Source organism: Bactrocera tryoni, chromosome 2 (genome assembly GCF_016617805.1).
Source record: "Bactrocera tryoni isolate S06 chromosome 2, CSIRO_BtryS06_freeze2, whole genome shotgun sequence".
Classification (NCBI taxonomy): domain Eukaryota; kingdom Metazoa; phylum Arthropoda; class Insecta; order Diptera; family Tephritidae; genus Bactrocera; species Bactrocera tryoni.
The window spans coordinates 28,544,068-28,561,583 of NC_052500.1; the positions used below are offsets into that span (position 1 = coordinate 28,544,068).

General features: G+C 35.5%; 1 protein-coding gene across 8 annotated transcripts in view; it reads left to right on the plus strand.

The window, feature by feature from the left end:
• LOC120767222 (GTPase-activating protein skywalker) overlaps positions 1-17,516 on the plus strand; it is a 166,474-nt gene that overhangs the window by 108,426 nt on the left and 40,532 nt on the right. Inside the window, exon 1 of one of the 8 annotated variants that reach the window (XM_040093049.1) lies at positions 8,057-8,555. The exons of 5 other annotated variants lie outside the window; for them this stretch is intronic. In XM_040093049.1, coding sequence (XP_039948983.1) covers positions 8,393-8,555 — 163 coding nt within the window. In that variant the 5' untranslated portion in view covers positions 8,057-8,392. Of the gene's footprint in view, positions 1-8,056; positions 8,556-17,516 lie in introns of those variants that run through there. 2 more of the 8 variants (XM_040093040.1, XM_040093046.1) reach the window with 2 other exon arrangements.

Here is a 17,516-nt window from a genome sequence, read left to right on the forward strand (position 1 = left end):
TTCACACTATTTGTTCTATCTATTTTTTTTTTGTTTTTTAGACCATATTATTAAAAAATCTTTTATGTTATAAATTGTCTCAGTGGAAATTCGTTTTCAGTACTTCTTATAGCTTGTTCAATAATGCTCCTCAAAAGTAAAGCCAAAGAATTTCACTTGAAAAACATTTAAATTTTAAAACAAAAATAATTTGTTTCAATTTCGTGTCGTATTTTTGTGTATTTTCCATTCTGCATCGATTATTTTCAGTTTATTTTTCGCAAATTTGCCTTACAGTCTCGTTGGTGTTGCCAAATTTTTCATTTTATTTTTCATTACTTGTATAGGTTAATTTTCTTGATGACGTTTTTCTGTGTGTTTTCTAACCATTTTCGTATGGGATTTCTCACGTTTATCTCAGCTTTTGTGTTTTTGTGTGGATTTTGTTGGTATTTTCGCAGCACAGCATGCTTCTTTTTGTTCTTATTTAAATACTTTGTAGGTGTTTCAACATCGTCGTATAAATAATCGCTTATTGCATTGCGAGAACTTTTATGTGAGACGATTCCAATTTGTTGTTTTGAAATTGAATCGATGGTGATCTGCCAAGTTCTGGAACATTTTTTTTCCAAGTTCTGAAAAATACTGCAACCTCTACTAACTATTGGTTTTGTCTGTTATTCTTTTCTTTTCAAAGATATCGATCGTATAAAATATAATGACAGTATCTAAACACCGCATCTCATATGTATTTCCTACGCTTCAATCAAATTCTTGGCTCTAATAGCAGAAACTAGTTGGTCTATTCACGAGCTCACTAGTTTTATTATGATCTGTTGGTTACTTCAAAACGTTTTTCTTGCCAAACTCCAACTATTTAGTGGAATAAATTTGTATAATATTCCATGAAACGAAATTATTTATATAATATCAAAATTTTAATAAGTATCTCCTTTTTGTGTACCGCATTTAGTATTTTCTATCTTTTTTTATCTAAATGATTTAATTTTATTCTGTTATAAAATGGTTGCGCACATTCATCAAATGAATTTTTATTGCTCAATTCGGTTATCGTTTTATTGTCTACAAATTTTTTGTTCGCTTCGGCGCTTGACACTGCTCTTATTGTTTTTGAGTGCTTCTCCAACAAGTCAATTTCTTGCCTTTTTGTTTTTATACTGAACAGGGTCTATTATGTTCGCCACAAAATTTGTAGCACCCAAAAGGAAATGTCGGAGACTCTATAAAGTATATATCGTCACCTAAAATGCAAAACGTAACATCACTTTTCATAAGTTTACAGGCGAAGGATAAAAGATATAATAGAAACCACTCATATTGAAACAAAATTTGGGTTTTGGTTATATATTGGTTATAAAATGGTTATATATTGGTTATATGTTGGTTATATATTGGTTATATATTGGTTATATGTTGGCTATATATTGGTTACATATTGGTTATATATTGGTTACATATTGGTTATATCTGAAAGCGGAAGCTGATGTAGTGAATCTTAAGCAATAAAATTTTCTCGAACTTCGATCTGGATTATTGTTCAAGGCAACGATATGATATCCGAACAAATTATTCAGATCGCACCACTATAGCATATAGTTGCCATATAGACTGATCGTTCTTTCTAACGCCCTTTCTTGTTTTGCTGCAAAATCGCATGCCAATAAGAGCAAGAGGAACAGCAGTGTAAGTATTCGTCAAAGCAATAATACAATACTTTTCATACAACAACAACTGGTATTATTTGTAAACAAACGGACTGACAAGCGAAAGAATAACAAAGAACATTATGAACCAAATAAAAATATCTACAAAAGCGAAGGTATATTATAAGAATGTATATCCTATAAATATATGCTTGTATGTGTTTAGATTTGCATAAAAATTATACTTCTTGGGTGTACGTACGTACGTGTACGGCAAAAATATGCAAAATATATTTGCAAATTGATTCAACGCCAAATACGTAGTACAATTATTGTATTTGAAATATGCATATTGCATGCCCTGTAGGAAAATTCGTTACAAATTATTCAAAAAGGGTAGACAATGCATGTACGACAAGTTAAGTGTGGACAGCCATCAACATCAACTGATGATCTACACGTCAATAAGATAAAGGGATTATGGCTTGAGAATCGACGATTAACAGTCAGAGATCTCACTGTCGTCGTTGGAATTTCGGAAGCATCCAAGTATGAAAAGAGTTTTGAAAGAAATTTTTTTGAAAAACAGCGTCGCTTTAACGTCTGTGAAACAATGCTTTCCGTCTACCAGGGTGTCTTGTTGTTATTGGCGATGGGTCTGCGATCTATGATTACGACTTGAAAACAGACGATCAAGCGGCCGTACATCGTGCCAAAGGTGACCCGAACCCGAAAAAACACGTCAAATCCGGTCAAATATCAAGGTTATTTTGACAGTTTTCTCGATTATCGAGGTGTGGTACACTCCGAACTCCTACCGAACGAGCTAAACTGTCAACACTGTCAAAAAGGATGTGTTATGCGTCCTTTTCGTGAAGCTTTTCGTAAGAAAAAGCCGGAATTATAGGCCGACAACTACTATAACACTGCATTGATTCTTCGTGAGTTCTTTCGCCAAATTTTCAACCAATATCGTGCCGCAACCAACTTATTCCCCTAATTTAGCTCCGTGTGACTTCTGGCTATTCAGAAAACTCAAACGACCACTTCGGAGAAACAGTTTTGAGTCAATGGAAGACATTAAACTTGAATCGCAACGCGCATTGAAGGCTTTTCCGGAAATCGAATTTTACAACTGTTTCGAGAATTCGAAAAGACGTTTGTACAAGTGTATTGGGCCAAAGGGGTTACTTTTGAAATTTTCAATATTCGTTTGATAAAAAATCAAGCTTGCGTTCGGTTCGGTTAGCACTTCTGCAGTTTAACCTCTCAAACTATTAAGAGGGACGCCTAGTGTGATAACCTATAAAACGGCGATTATTGGGAACTGAAGAGGCAATTGCCAGCTGGACGTCTAAAACGTCTCCTCATGATGGTCAGCATAAAAGACGAAAGAATCATCCAAAATCAGAAAATTAAATTTCATAAATTGGTTTTATACATGTAGATGAGTAATGGTGATTAATCGAAGGAATCAATCACTTTTGAGAAATTGTGACCACCGACTTTAAAAACGATGTTTCGAAAACAACATGATCAAAGATTGTAGTGGCCAACCAGCCGACCGGTCTAGTCTGACGGGCCATTTTCCCAAAGTTTATATCTTCTACGCTTTTATTGCGTTTGCCTTGAAACTTTTGGAAAATATTCTAGGCATGTCATATGTATTATTTGCTCGTTGTTTTGGTTTGCCAAAAATCGATTTTAGTTCAGATCAAAGAAGTGATCGGATCAATTTGTCTCCAAATATTCAAGCAACCTAATTTAAAGATTGCTTTTCCCAGTAAGGCGCGCTTAAAGATTAACTGATTAAGTTAAGTAAAGTGAGCGATTATATTTAAGCAGGCTGTAGCTCAAAAACTATTCGTGATATTGGTTTAAAAATTTAGTATATTACATTAGAAAGTATAAGCTATCGAAATATGAAAAAAAAAACTATTTTTTTTTTGTTTTTTTAAGTCTCACACTTAAGTTGTCAAAGCTGGCTTTCGTAATGCAAAGCACTTATGTATGTGTGTGTCGCCTCTAGAATGTTGCCGAAAATAGTAGTCGTTCGTCGTTAAAATAAGCAATTAGTTCCGTACTTTGATTGTTGGCGCATATTTTTTCTTAGCTTCTACACACTACATGTACATATATTCATTCGTTTCGTTTTGTCCCCTCTTTCTTCGCCTTACTAATCAGCTGCTCACGTGATGCGCTGCTATTCGTTGGAGGCGATGCAAAAATCAGCTGAAAGCTCGTACATTATCGTGTATGTGCACATCGTATCGTTTTTACGGCTCATCACTGAGAAAAGCACATAAGCGAGGCTAAAAAAGAATCGAATTTATGATTTGTTTGTTGTGGTTGGCGGCTTATTTTTGGCATCAAGCGTTGCACGCGCTTGCCTAAAGAACATTGAAGTCATGTATGTACAAACAGTTGTATATACTACTTATATACATATGTAAGTATGTGTATGTGTGTGTTATATTTTTGTGGCTGTGTGTTTGTGCGTGCGTGCCGAAATCATTGAAGTGACTTAAGCACCATTCACCACCACTGACATGGTGTGACACACAAATTGAAGCAAATTAATTTAACAAAAATGCAACAACAAAACGTGTGTAGAGATTCGTCACTCTACGTCACTGGCGCTGTTTATGTACGCAACTGTCAATTGAAATTGCTCAATTGTTTTGCTCTTCGCCGAATTGTGCAGTTTTTCGTTAGTTTTGGCGAAAGTTGTGCGAGGTTCGCGGTGTTATATAAAATCAGTTGTTTTCGCAAATATATAAGTGACATGTAGATATGTATTTATTTTTTCATTCTAACAATATTTACAAATCTCTGCTATAATTGTGGGCGTGCAAATTGGATGAGTCGGCGAGAAATGCCGAAATTTTCACACGCTCAAGGCAATTACCTACATGTGACCATAATATATACACATATTTTTGTGTCTTAACAACTTATATATGTATTATGTATTAAATATGTACATATATTTATAGAATTTTTTTTTTTTTTAATTAAAATTTTTCGAGTTCCAAAATATGCCCGATTTTTACATTTGCGGGTAGTTTTTATATTACTTTTTCAGTCAAAGAAATCGGCGATTGAAGCGAATCGAGTACTCCAAAAATTTTACGGAGGTGCTGCACCCGGTGAAACAACGTTCCGTAGTTGATTTCGTCGCTTCGAAGACGGCGATTTCGATATCAAAAACCGTCCGCGTAAAGGAAGGCCAAAAATTTTCAAAGACGGAGAATTGAAGACGTTGCTCCATGAAGAGCCCTGTCAAATGCAAAAAGTACTTGCTTCAGCATTAGGAGTCACGGCCTAAGCCACTTCAAATCGTCTACATGCGCTGAAAATGAATCAGAAACAATGAACTTCCTTATGACCTCAATACTAGGGAAAATACAAACCTCAATATTATCACGAAAAAGTGATTCGGCTGCATGTCAACGCTCGGCCTCACGTTCCCAAAACTTTTGAAACTTACATACAAGTACATATATGAAAATGCTTAAATCGGAAGATATTGCACTCTCCGATTATAATTTGTTACGTTCGATGACACATGGTCTGACTCAGGAACAGCTCAATTCACAAGACCGCATCGAAAAATAGCTTAATTCTTGGTTAGCATCACAAGCATAACAGTTTTACCATAATGGTATTCGGGCTTTGCAATACAAGGTGCGTTACCGTGATGTTTTGCTCCAAGGCCTGTATCGAAGCGGGATTGCCGCATAGACTTTTAACTTTACATATAACCTCACGAAAAGGGCTTACGATGTGATATCACACGATCTTGATGACCAATGACTTCACCGGCCGACAAACTACACCAAACTGTGTTTTTTTTTCTCTATGAAATGGCAGCTCTTGAATCTCTTCAGATTGCCTTTCGCCCCAAATACGGCAATTTTGCTTGTTACATACTCATTGAGCCAGAAATGGGCCTCATCGCTGAACAAAATTTGGCTCGAAAACTTCGGATCTTTTTGGAAGTTTTCAAGAGCCCATAAAGCTAAGCGATGTCGTTTGGAAAGGTCGAGCGGCTCCTGTTCTTGCACAAGCTCTACTACGCTTTCAATTTAAGATCTCGACGTGCGCCAAGTCGTTCCATACGTTAGTCCAAGTTGCTGCGAACGGCGCCGTATCGATTCTCCACGGTCTTCGTGTGCACTCTCACGCTGCGGCTGCTATATTTTCTTCATTGCGTGCTGGACGTGGTCTGTTCGGTCGAATATTATCCAATAATGAAAGGTGGGTCTCAAGATGGGTGATGGTGTTGCTAATAGTACGCTCAGTAGGCCGATTATGTTGACCATACTTTCATGACTCTCAAAAAAAAAAATCTATAAAAAGTACCTCTACTTGGATCACCCTTTAGTATCATTTTTTTTGAACATATGCTGTGTTTTCATTAGATAAGTAGAGTGTCATACAGCAACTTGGTCAGGGTGTGTAGTTAGAACCGATCTTACATAATTTTATCTAAATGAGATGATTTATGCTAATTTTGTCTATATAAAATTCCTTTATTTGCTAACTAATCACGGGACGATTAAGACGATCCCAAAGTTATGTCTATCGTTACGTCGCCGCTCCCTTTGTTTTGCTTGTCGCAAGCTTGTTTCTTCACACATCTTGTGTAAAAACTCAAACAGCCGTGACTATAAAAGTTTTATGAATCACTAGCGCGCACACGTAATCAGAATCAAGCGCTTTATTTGCACATACTTAAACGGAAATAAAGATATTAAGCGATTTAAGTAACATTTTTTATAGCGCTCACATACCAAACACGATGATGCCACCCTTTACAGCTTGTGGGTTGGGATCACATATTGAATTACGAATTTTTATAGACCGCTGAGAGATTACAAAACAGCAGAGCATGTTAATCAAAAACAAGATATGCCAAATGTCATATAATTCGGCGTCAAAACAAAAGCTGCGATAGTTCGCTTCACTCGTTCAACGCTGTACGTAAACAAAATACTAGCAAATGAAGCTGAAAAATCAGCTACACGCCGGCGGTGAGCACATTTTACAAACGCGCTGTGCGCGACCTTTGTTAGCCAACCGGCAAAATAGCAGCGACTGAGCAGTGGAAAAGCTTTGAGCTTTCACATTTCACCCCCTCGCGCTACACTTTGACAATTACGTACTTGTGTGCGTGCGTGGCGCGCGAAGAGAGTGCGATGCGCGCGCAAAAGAGCAATAAGTCGAAGAGTCGAGTCACGAACGTCGCGCGGACCGCGATCACTTCAACCTTTCGTGAACTAAAGGTAATGTTGCATCTTCATTCGTGCCATAGGTACTGTGTAGGTAAAAGCTTTGAGTACCTTAACGTTAGGGCTGCTCCCCCGTTTGCTACACATTTCGTTATATATGTATGTACACATGTACATCGATAATGAGAAAAAAGCCTCTTGCAGAGCAGCTGATCGCACACTCGCACCTCATACACACACATTCGTATGGGCGAACAGCAACAAGTAAGCCGGGTCATGAGCGAGCGAGCAGCGCGCGAGATTACCAAGCAGTGTTTAGCGTTCTATATATAGTGCTAGTGGGGAGGCATCTTTGTGGGTATCTCCTCTTCTATACATACGAACATATATGCGTTTTTACGAGTGCATGGCATATTTTGTCGCGTACTTGTTCTAAATACCGGGATGGTCGGCATTCGATCACCGAGCTAGTAAACGAACAGTACTCAAACGCAGTGCCAGCGAAGGTGGCGCGCGCGCGTTCAATACAGTACAAATACAACAAGTTAATTGACGTGATACGTAAAACAAGTGGAAACATAGATCTGACAAAACGAGCGCTACGAATTAGTGCTGTGCATTTTAGCATAGTATTTGCTATAGTATTTTCTTCTTGTTGTTGTTGCGACCAACTAATTTGTGAAAATATTTTCCTATTACCTATGCGACAGTGAACGGCGAACGAAATCGGCAACTGAACTTTTCGACGACAAAGCGATCGAAGACACAAGATACACTAATTGAGGAAATATTTTAATTAACAAAAAAAAAAGAAATAATAATAATATAGAAAGCAAAATAATAAAAAAAAAATATTATTATTAAAAAAATTAGAAAACAAAAAAAAATTAAAATAATTAAAAAAATTTAAAATAATTTAAAAATTAAGTAATTAAAAAATTAAAATTAAAAAATTAAAAATTAAAAAATTTAAAATTAAAAAATTTAAAAAAATAAATAATTAAAAAGATTCAAATAATTAAAAAAATTAAATAATTAAAAAAAAAAAATAATAATTAAAAATTAAAAAATAATTAAAAAAATTAAATGATTAAAAATTATAAATAATTAAAAAATTAAAAATAATTAAAAAATTAAAATAATTATAAAAAAACTAATAAAAATAAATTAAAAACAAGCAGTAAAAACACCAAAACAGAAACAGAACTCGGGGCACATGAGTCAAATGTAGTGAAAATGTGCAAATTGAAAGGTTAAACACCGTTACACATTGCAGATACTTTTGAGCTGCTGTCTATCGCGCTAATAATTGTGATAAGTAAAGCCAAAAAGCATGAGCTTTACGCGTTAGAAATTCTGCACGTTCGCGTTGAAGAAAACTATGAAAAATTGTATTTTGTGTGTTTTCGATATAAGTGCAAAATAATTTTGTTTACAACCCAGCAACTGCAAATTAACAATTAAGTGTCGGTAAATTTTTTCTATCAAGTAGTTTTAAACAAAAACAGCCGCAAAATGGTTGGCAAAATCATTGCTCTGCGCGACATGGACAACTTCAGTCGGCGCAGCAGTGTTTACGTGGATCCAGAATGTGATAAATTTTTCGAAATGCCGCTCTTCATTGCGGCCAGCACCACAGATATGACAACGAAATGCCATTGTTGGCAGTTTAGCCCAGGTAAACAACACAGATACTGTCAAGATTATTCAGTGATATTTACTCATCGCCCAATGCACTCGTGTCATTCTTTATTTGTTTGAAAATATTATTATTTATTTGAAGTCAAAAGTGAAAATGTGGAAAAAGGTAAAATTCAAGTGGAGCTTGTCACACAGCGTTGCACTTTGTCAGATGTAAACTGTAATTTTGGTAATTTTGTGCATAAATGATCAGAGTTTCTCAGGCTCATACGGATTTTTAGTCAAAAAGTTTTCATATTTGTATAAAGCAGCTTTTCTAAATAACGCCTTAATGTCTGCTATCGTTGCATTGTTGCTTATTTGTTTCATCCCTTACATATTTGCACGTAACCCTAATTTTGGCATTGCCAACGCAAAATTTTTGAACTTGTTTACAAATATTGAACAGCTGTTTTTCGTTAGTGAAAACAACATATTCACCATAGCGCATTGTACAGCTGAAGCTGTGTAAAGAAATGTGTGAAGAATTGATTAGTGACTATTTCAAATTTGAATTCATTAGTTAGTTGTATTTAACAAATAGCTGGAATTTTCTTTTTTATCTTTTTTTTATTTATTTTTATTTTATTTTTTGTATTTTATTTTTTTTTTTTTTTTTTTTTTTTTTTTTTTTTTTTTTTTTTTTAATTTTTTTAATTTTTTTTTTTTATTTTTTTTTAAATTTTTTTAATTTTTTTTTTTATTTTTTTTTATTTTTTTTTTTTATTATTTTCTTAATTTCTTTTTATTTTTTTTTTATTTTAAAGAGCAATTTCATCCTTGTTACACCCTGAAGTAGGTATCTTAAGCTTTCCACGATGTTTGTAACGCCTAGAAAGAAACGTTGGAGATCCTATAAAATATGAGTATAGTGAAATGATGAACGTAAAAAAAGAATCGTCGGAGATCCTATCAAATAAGTATATAAATGATTAACGTGACGAGCTGAGTCGCTTTAGCCAAGTACGTCGTTCTGTCTGTCCGTCTGTATATACGCCCACTAGATATTGAGATCTTGATCTTAGATTTTGTACACTTTCCCTCCACTCCAGTAAGCTGCAAATTTGTCGGAACCGACGATATCGGACAACTATATCACGTAGCTGTCATGCAAACTGAACGATCGCATCAAGTTCTTATATGGAAAACTTTTTTATTTGCCGAGATATCTTCACGAAATTAAACATGAATTATTGCTTGAGGCAGCGGTCCAATCTACCAAGAAATTGTGCAGATCGGAAGCATATAGCTGTTATACAAACTAAATGATCAAAATCAAGTGCTTGTATGGAAAACTTTCTTCAATGACGAGATATATTCACAAAATTTTGCATGACTTATTCCCCAAGGCAAAAAATTATCGGACTACTATAGCATATAGCTGCAATACAAACGGACCGATGATACTCCAGCCCTTGTAGGAAAAACTTTTTTGTATGCCAATACATTGTCACGAAATGTATGCCTAGATTATTATATCGGGCATCACTGTAATCTTCAAACATTTTGTTCAGATCGAACTATTACAGCACATAGCTGTCATATAAAGCGATCCGCAGAAATCAGATTTTTAACCAATGCATCGCTGCAATTTCCGAAGAAATTGTTTGGAGTGAACAAATATAGCACACAGCTACTAAATCAACTGAATATCAGAATCCATAAAGAGTTGTTTTTATACACTTTTACGCTACAATAAATGCACCACTGTAGGGTATTAACAATTTTTCGTGGATCTCTCCAACTCATAACATCTACAATCCATTTCGCTGAGTGACTTGTAAACACCGAATTTCAGTCGAAATTGTAGATAATCAGTAACAGTTTAATGATCTAAAAAAAAGTCGCAAATATTGACTTTAGATAAGTTGTATCTCTCCCTTTTTCTCAACATAGAATTAGCATGGAGCTTGAGTTTGTAAATAGTAATAATAATATAAAATAAGTAAAAATAATATAACCAAAACCAGAAATTTTAATTGTCGCTACAAATCGTATTCCCGCCAATACTATTCTGTTTATTTATACTAATAAATCGAAATTTTCTACATTATTTTATTTCTTCTTTTAAGCTATTTTATTGCCTTACATACGAGCAAAGAGAGCAGACGTTTCAAAACCAATAAATAGCATTTTATATCCATTTTCAGTTTAGCTTCGAAAGATTTGCATTTTGCGGTTTTTGATAAGTAAAATAAAAAATTCATACATAATCTTTTGTCTGCGCGCTTTTGCTTTTACTTTTGTTTTTTTTTCGGTTTTTTGTTGTTGTTTTTTTTTTGTATTTTGGTCTTTGTTTTTTTTTTTTTTTTGTATTTTGGTTTTTGTTTTATTAGTCTTTTTTTATGTTTGCTGGCTTAGAGCGCTCTGCACACTCACGTGATTAAAGTTGCTCAAGTATCAAGCATTAAAAACGCCATAAATATACATATGTATATGAGTATGTGTGCATAATTAGGAATTATCACAAAAGATACTGTTAGCACCTTTCAAGATTGCCTTAAATTCAACCAAGTGCTGCAGATAATATTAATGTTAATGTTGTTAAAATTGCTATCTTTCTATCTTCAATTGTTTCCACTTTTTAAAGCTTGAAAGTTCTTAAATTCCTAATTTATATAGACTTAAAATAATACTCTCGCACCCGTGTAGTAGTTTAACTGCTCAACCCCAGCGAAACGGCAAAATACTTAATTAATTTTTTTTTATAAAATTGTGGGCGTAATCGGTTATATTCATTATTTCCATAATCGTAAAACTAACTGAGAGATAATACTCGCCACTTCTCTCTACATTTTTTTTTAATTAGTTTGTTTTTTAACAAGTTTCTAATTTGAGTGTTTTTAAATAACTTAATCGTCAGTAATAATTAGCTTTCAATTATCACTTAAACAACAGATATGCGCTTAAGTGTGTCGTTTAAAAAACTCTCAATTAAGTGCTCTATAAACTAACCAATCGCAAAAAAAAATAATATATTGGTTGTCAAAAAGGTCTTGCGGTATTTTCGCAAGTTGGCGCTGAAAGCGCGTAGTTCTAGTTTTATTCGTCGCATCGGGTCATGCTATACCCTTTTGGAAAGCTCATTGCACGCGCTAACACGTGTTTGATTGATTGTCGTTTCTTTTAAGTCGTTCGTGAGTTATAGCGTCGCAAACATGGAGCAAAATAAAGAGAAACTACGGCATATTTTACAGTACTACTACGATAAAGGCAAAAATGCATCTCAAGCCGCCAATAAAATTTGTGCAGCTTATGGACCCGATACAGTTTCCATTTCCTCCGCACAACGATGGTTTTCGTTCTGGTGTAGAGGTGGTCGAAGATGCGCCACGCTCCGGAAGGCCTGTCGTCGAAAATTGCGATAAAATCGCTGAATTGGTCGAAAGAGACCGGCATAGCAGCAGCCGTAGCATCGGTCAAGAGCTGGGCATGAGTCATCAAAAATTCATTTCAATTTCCAAAAAAAAAAAAAAAAAAATCAATAAAAATACCGCAAGACGTTTTTGACAACCCATTATAATAGAAATAGAAAAAATAAAAAATATTAACTACGGCTATAATACCCTACTCAAGTGCATTTTTTATAATATAAAAGGGCTCGAGAAGATCTTCAACTTGATTTTATCGACCAGTTGATATGATAGCTATATGCTAAAGTGATCCGATCTGTATAATTTCTTCGAAATTTACAGTGATACTTTGGACAATAATCACTGCCAAATTAGGTGAAGATATCTCGTCAAATTAAAAATTTTCTAATAGAAGGACTTGAGTTGGATCGTCCAGATTGTATTGCAACTGTATGTTATAGTGGTCCGATATTGGCGGTTTCGATAAATGTGCAGCTTTTTAGAGAGTAACAGGCGTTTGCACAGTTTCAGATCGATAACTCGAAAACTGAGGGACCAGCTCGGCTATATACAGACTGTTAGACGCAATAGTTAAATTGAGTCAGCTAGTCACGCTGATGATTTATATGATTTAGAAAGGGTGATCTATTTCCAGGTTCCCTACTTTTAGAAAACACACAAAACTTTCAAATTTAATGGGGAACGTTTATTATCATTCGAAAGAAAATTCTTTGGCATTTATTTTTTGCAGATTTTCTCTTTCAAATGTTGGCCGTTGCTACGTCTTAGATGACTTATTCAAGCAATTACACTCGTGATGTTTTCTCCTAGGCCTGAATCAAAGCTGGATTGTACGCTTAGACTGTAGACTTTACATATCCTTACAGGAAAGAGTCTTAACGATTTAATATCACATGATCTTGTTGGCCAATCGACCGGCCCAAAACGTGAAATTATCTGCTCACCAAAATGTTCTCTCAATAAATCCATTGATTGATGCGATGTGTGGGAAGTGGCGCCGTCTAGTTGAAGCCAAATATTGCCGAGATCACGAGGTTCAATTTCAGGCATCAAATAGTCGGTTATCAAGTGGCGATAACGGTCACCATTGACGGTTACGTTGCTACCGGCATCATTTTTGAAGAAATATGGACCGATGATTCCACCGTCACACACCGTTGTTTTTTCTCGATGAAATGGCAGTTCTTGAATCTCCTCAGATCCCAAATGCGGCGATTTTACTGTTTTATATGCCCATTGAGCCAAAAGTGGACCTCACCGCTAAACGAAATTTGGCTTAAAAACGTGGGATCTTCTTGGAACTTTTCAAGAGCCCATAGAGCGAAGCGATATCGTACGACAACTTGACACGATTGACGCGTGATCTGTCAAAAAAAGGTTATTCAAAAAGGTGCCTCTACTTGGATCATCCGTTATGTGGACATGTATACCGTATTACATACATACTATGTATATAGTAGATCTGTGTTTATTTACATTTGTACTGTTGTGACTTGTCTGCCTCAGTTTAGCTTTTCGTGTTTGTTTTCGTTTTCGTTTTTTTTTTGTTTTTTAATTCTATAATTCCTCGCTTGCTGTTGTAATTTGATCAGCTTAACTCGGTTAAGTGGAAACGATTTTTTACATGCAAATTTGAGTTACCTTAATGACATAATAAAATGATACTTAGCATGCTAATAACTGCTCTTGGGCAAATTGTGTGGCAAAACAAACAAAAATGATTGAAAAAAGTGCAAATTGAAAATACCGATTAACAACAAAATGCAACAACAAGAATCACTTGAAATAGTGCATTATAGAAATTTTGTAATCTGACAACGGTGAAATAATCACACAATGCAATTAAAGCAATAAAAGTAAAAAAAAATCATATTTAGCGGTTTCAATATATGTACATATGTATATGCCACTATAGTATAAATAATTTATATGTAAATACAGACGCACACACACATAGCTCATATATTTAGAAAATAAGTGTAAATTCCTATATGACATTACTTTGTTAATTTTCGTTTGTTTGGGAGAGGGGAGGGCGAGTACACATTACGTACGCTGCGGCTGCGTAGCGAAGTGCAACTTGCGGTTAATCGCCGCGAAAGTAAACGATCTTGTGCATTCGCGCCCACGAAACGTTGTAAGCAGCACTAGTTTTAATTATACTGCCTCGAGCGGGCAGCGTGCTCGGTTACGACTCTACAAAGCAATGACTTTTAAATCACTCGATTCGCTTGTGAAGCTGGTGTCATGCGTTAACTGTCAGCCGGCATGTCTGACTAACTCGCCGGTTGGCTTAATGTAGGGGTGTGATATTTCACAAATCATTTAGCGATCTGGTGCTATTGCGAGCGGCTAATTCGCAAGTTGAGCAAAAAGTAGTTGAAAAGTGAAAAAAAAAATAGTTAAAAAGTAAATATTTTGTATTATACAATTTTGCTTGGCTCATAAAACCCTGTTTTTTTCATATACTATATAGTCATTTGATGATCAACATTGTTGCCACTTAGGCGCAAACAGAATTTTATATTGAGATGGTATTTGAAAAGTATTAATATAATATATTAACCAAACTATTTTATATTGCAATCTCATTTGTTTTATTTAAATTGAGTACCTTGAGCAACGGAAATCCCCTCTCTTTGAGTACATAACGCTTTGTCCCTGGGCAGCTTGCTCTTCGATTAAATGTATGCTTGCCGATACTAGAACCCTGAAATCTCAGAACGCCATCAAAAATTACCTTAAAATGTTATTATTACTCTTTGAGCTTGAGATCATAAAAAATTTGGAGTTTCTGGCTTCAGACTTACATATGTGTTTGAGCAAATCCCCGACTAAGTGTCAATTTTAAATAACCCAAACGTCATTCTGTGACAGATATATGCGTCATTTGAATGTCATGAATGGCAATTGACTCATTTCTACAGAAAAAAATTCATTGTTTAGTACAATAAAAGTTCTATTATGCGGTCTCTAAAGTTAGGTACTTAGCATAATAATGGTTTGTCAAAAAAGTCTTGCGGTATTTTTATTGAATTTTTTTTTTTATTGAAATTGAAATGAATTTTTGATGACTCATGCCCAGCTCTTGACCGATGCTACGGCTGCTACTATGCCGGTCTCTTTCCACTAATTCAGCCATTTTATCGCAATTTTCGACAACAGGCCTTCCGGAGCGTGGCGCATCTTCGACCACTTCTACGCCAGAACGAAAACGTTGAAACCATCGTTGTGCGGTGAAATGGCAACTGTATCGGGTCCATAAACTGCACAAATTTTATTGGCGGCTTGAGATGCATTTTTGCCTTTATCCTGGTAGTACTGTAAAATATGCCGTATTTTCTCTTTATTTTGCTCCATGTTTGCGACGCTATAACTCACGAACAACTTAAAAGAAACGACAATCAATCAAACACGTGTTAGCGCGTGAAATGAGCTTTCCAAAAGGGTATAGCATGACCCGATGCGACGAATAAAACTAGAACTACGCGCTTTCAGCGCCAACTAGCGAAAATACCGCAAGACTTTTTTGACAACCTATATAGAACATAAAGATTTTGTAGGTTCCAGTGTGGTCAGTATTGCATGATATAAGTATATTTCGTTAAAAAGCAGACCTGTCTTAATAAGTTTAAGACGTTTCAACGGAATTTTCGCATTTTAGTAAGTCTTTTCTGTCGGGAACGATATTTCTTACGAAATTTTAAGTTGACGAGTCGCAAATTTTAAAACTCGTGATGCCTGTTGTTGAGTTATGCTTGAAACTTGTTCTCACGTAAAATTTCCAAGAATTTTTATTTTGAAAATGTTTAATTTTTTCATTTATTTGTTCTACATTCTGCATGCATCCTTTGACTATTGCGCCGAATTTTTATACTCTCGCAACAATGTTGCTAACGAGAGTATTATAGTTTTGTTCACATAACGGTTGTTTGTAAGTCCTAAAACTAAAAGAGTCAGATATAGGGTTATATATACCAAAGTGATCAGGGCGACGAGTAGAGTCGAAATCCGGATGTCTGTCTGTCCGTCCGTCTGTCCGTCCGTCTGTCCGTCCGTCCCGTCCGTCTGTCCGTCCGTCCGTCCGTCTGTCCGTCCGTCCGTCCGTCTGTCCGTCCGTCCGTGCAAGCTGTAACTTGAGTAAAAATTGAGATATCATGATGAAACTTGGTACACGTATTCCTTGGCTCCATAAGAAGGTTAAGTTCGAAGATGGGCAAAATCGGCCCACTGCCACGCCCACAAAATGGCGGAAACCGAAAACATATAAACTGTCATAACTAAGCCATAAATAAAGATATTAAAGTGAAATTTGGCACAAAGGATCGCATTAGGGAGGGGCATATTTGGACGCAATTGTTTTGGAAAAGTGGGCGTAGCCCCGCCCCCTACTAAGTTTTTTGTACATATCTCGGAAACTACTATAGCTATGTCAACCAAAGTCTACAGAGTCGTTTTCTTCAGGTATTTCTATATACAGTTCAAAAATGGAAGAAATCGGATAATAACCACGCCCACCTCCCATACAAAGGTTATGTTCAAAATCACTAAAAGTGCGTTAACCGACTAACAAAAACGTCAGAAACACTAAATTTTACAGAAGAAGTGGCAGAAGGAAGCTGCACCCAGCCTTTTTTTAAAAATTGAAAATGGGCGTGGCGCCGCCCACTTATGGACCAAGAACCATATCTCAGGAGCTACTAGACCGATTTCAATGAAATTCAGTATATAATATTTTCTTAACACCCTGATGACATGTACGAAATATGGGTGAAATCGGTTCACAACCACGCCTTCTTCCAATATAAAGCTATTTTGAATTCCATCTGATGCCTTCTCTGTATAATATTAGTACATTAGGAACCAATGATGATAGCGGAATAAAACTTTACAAAAATACGGTATTTGAAAAATATGTAAATGACGTATAATGAAATCTCGATTATCACTTTACCATGCGAGAGTATAAAATGTTCGGTGGCACCCGAACTTAGCCCTTCCTTACTTGTTTTTTAATCAAATCTTTCCCCTTTTGGTTTTTGACCTATTAATTTGACTTTGCTGTTATACCGTTATATACTTGTAGTAAGACAAAGTGATAAAATATGTACTATCAAATCAGTTAAAGAATACGACAAAAACTTCCATGCAGTCACATATAGGTAAAATAACTGGTCAATTAGTTACCCTAAAGCGCTACCGTTTCTTTTAAAGTTTCTATGAGTCCCAGCTGCGCCAATAACTTCCATGCAGTCACATATAGGTAAAATAACCGATCAATTAGTTACCCTAAAGCGCTAGCGTTTCTGTTAAGGTTTCTATGAGTCCCAGCTGCGCCAATAAGTTCCATGCAGTCACATATAGGTAAAATAACCGATCAATTAGTTACCCTAAAGCGCTACCATTTCTGTTAAGGTTTATATGAGTCCCAGCTGCGCCAATAACTTCCATGCAGTCACATATAGGTAAAATAACCGATCAATTAGTTACCCTAAAGCGATAACTTTTCTGTTAAGGTTTCTATGAGTCGCTGCTGTCAAATGGCATGTAATTTGTAAGCAGTTTTTCTGTCTCTTTTAAAACTA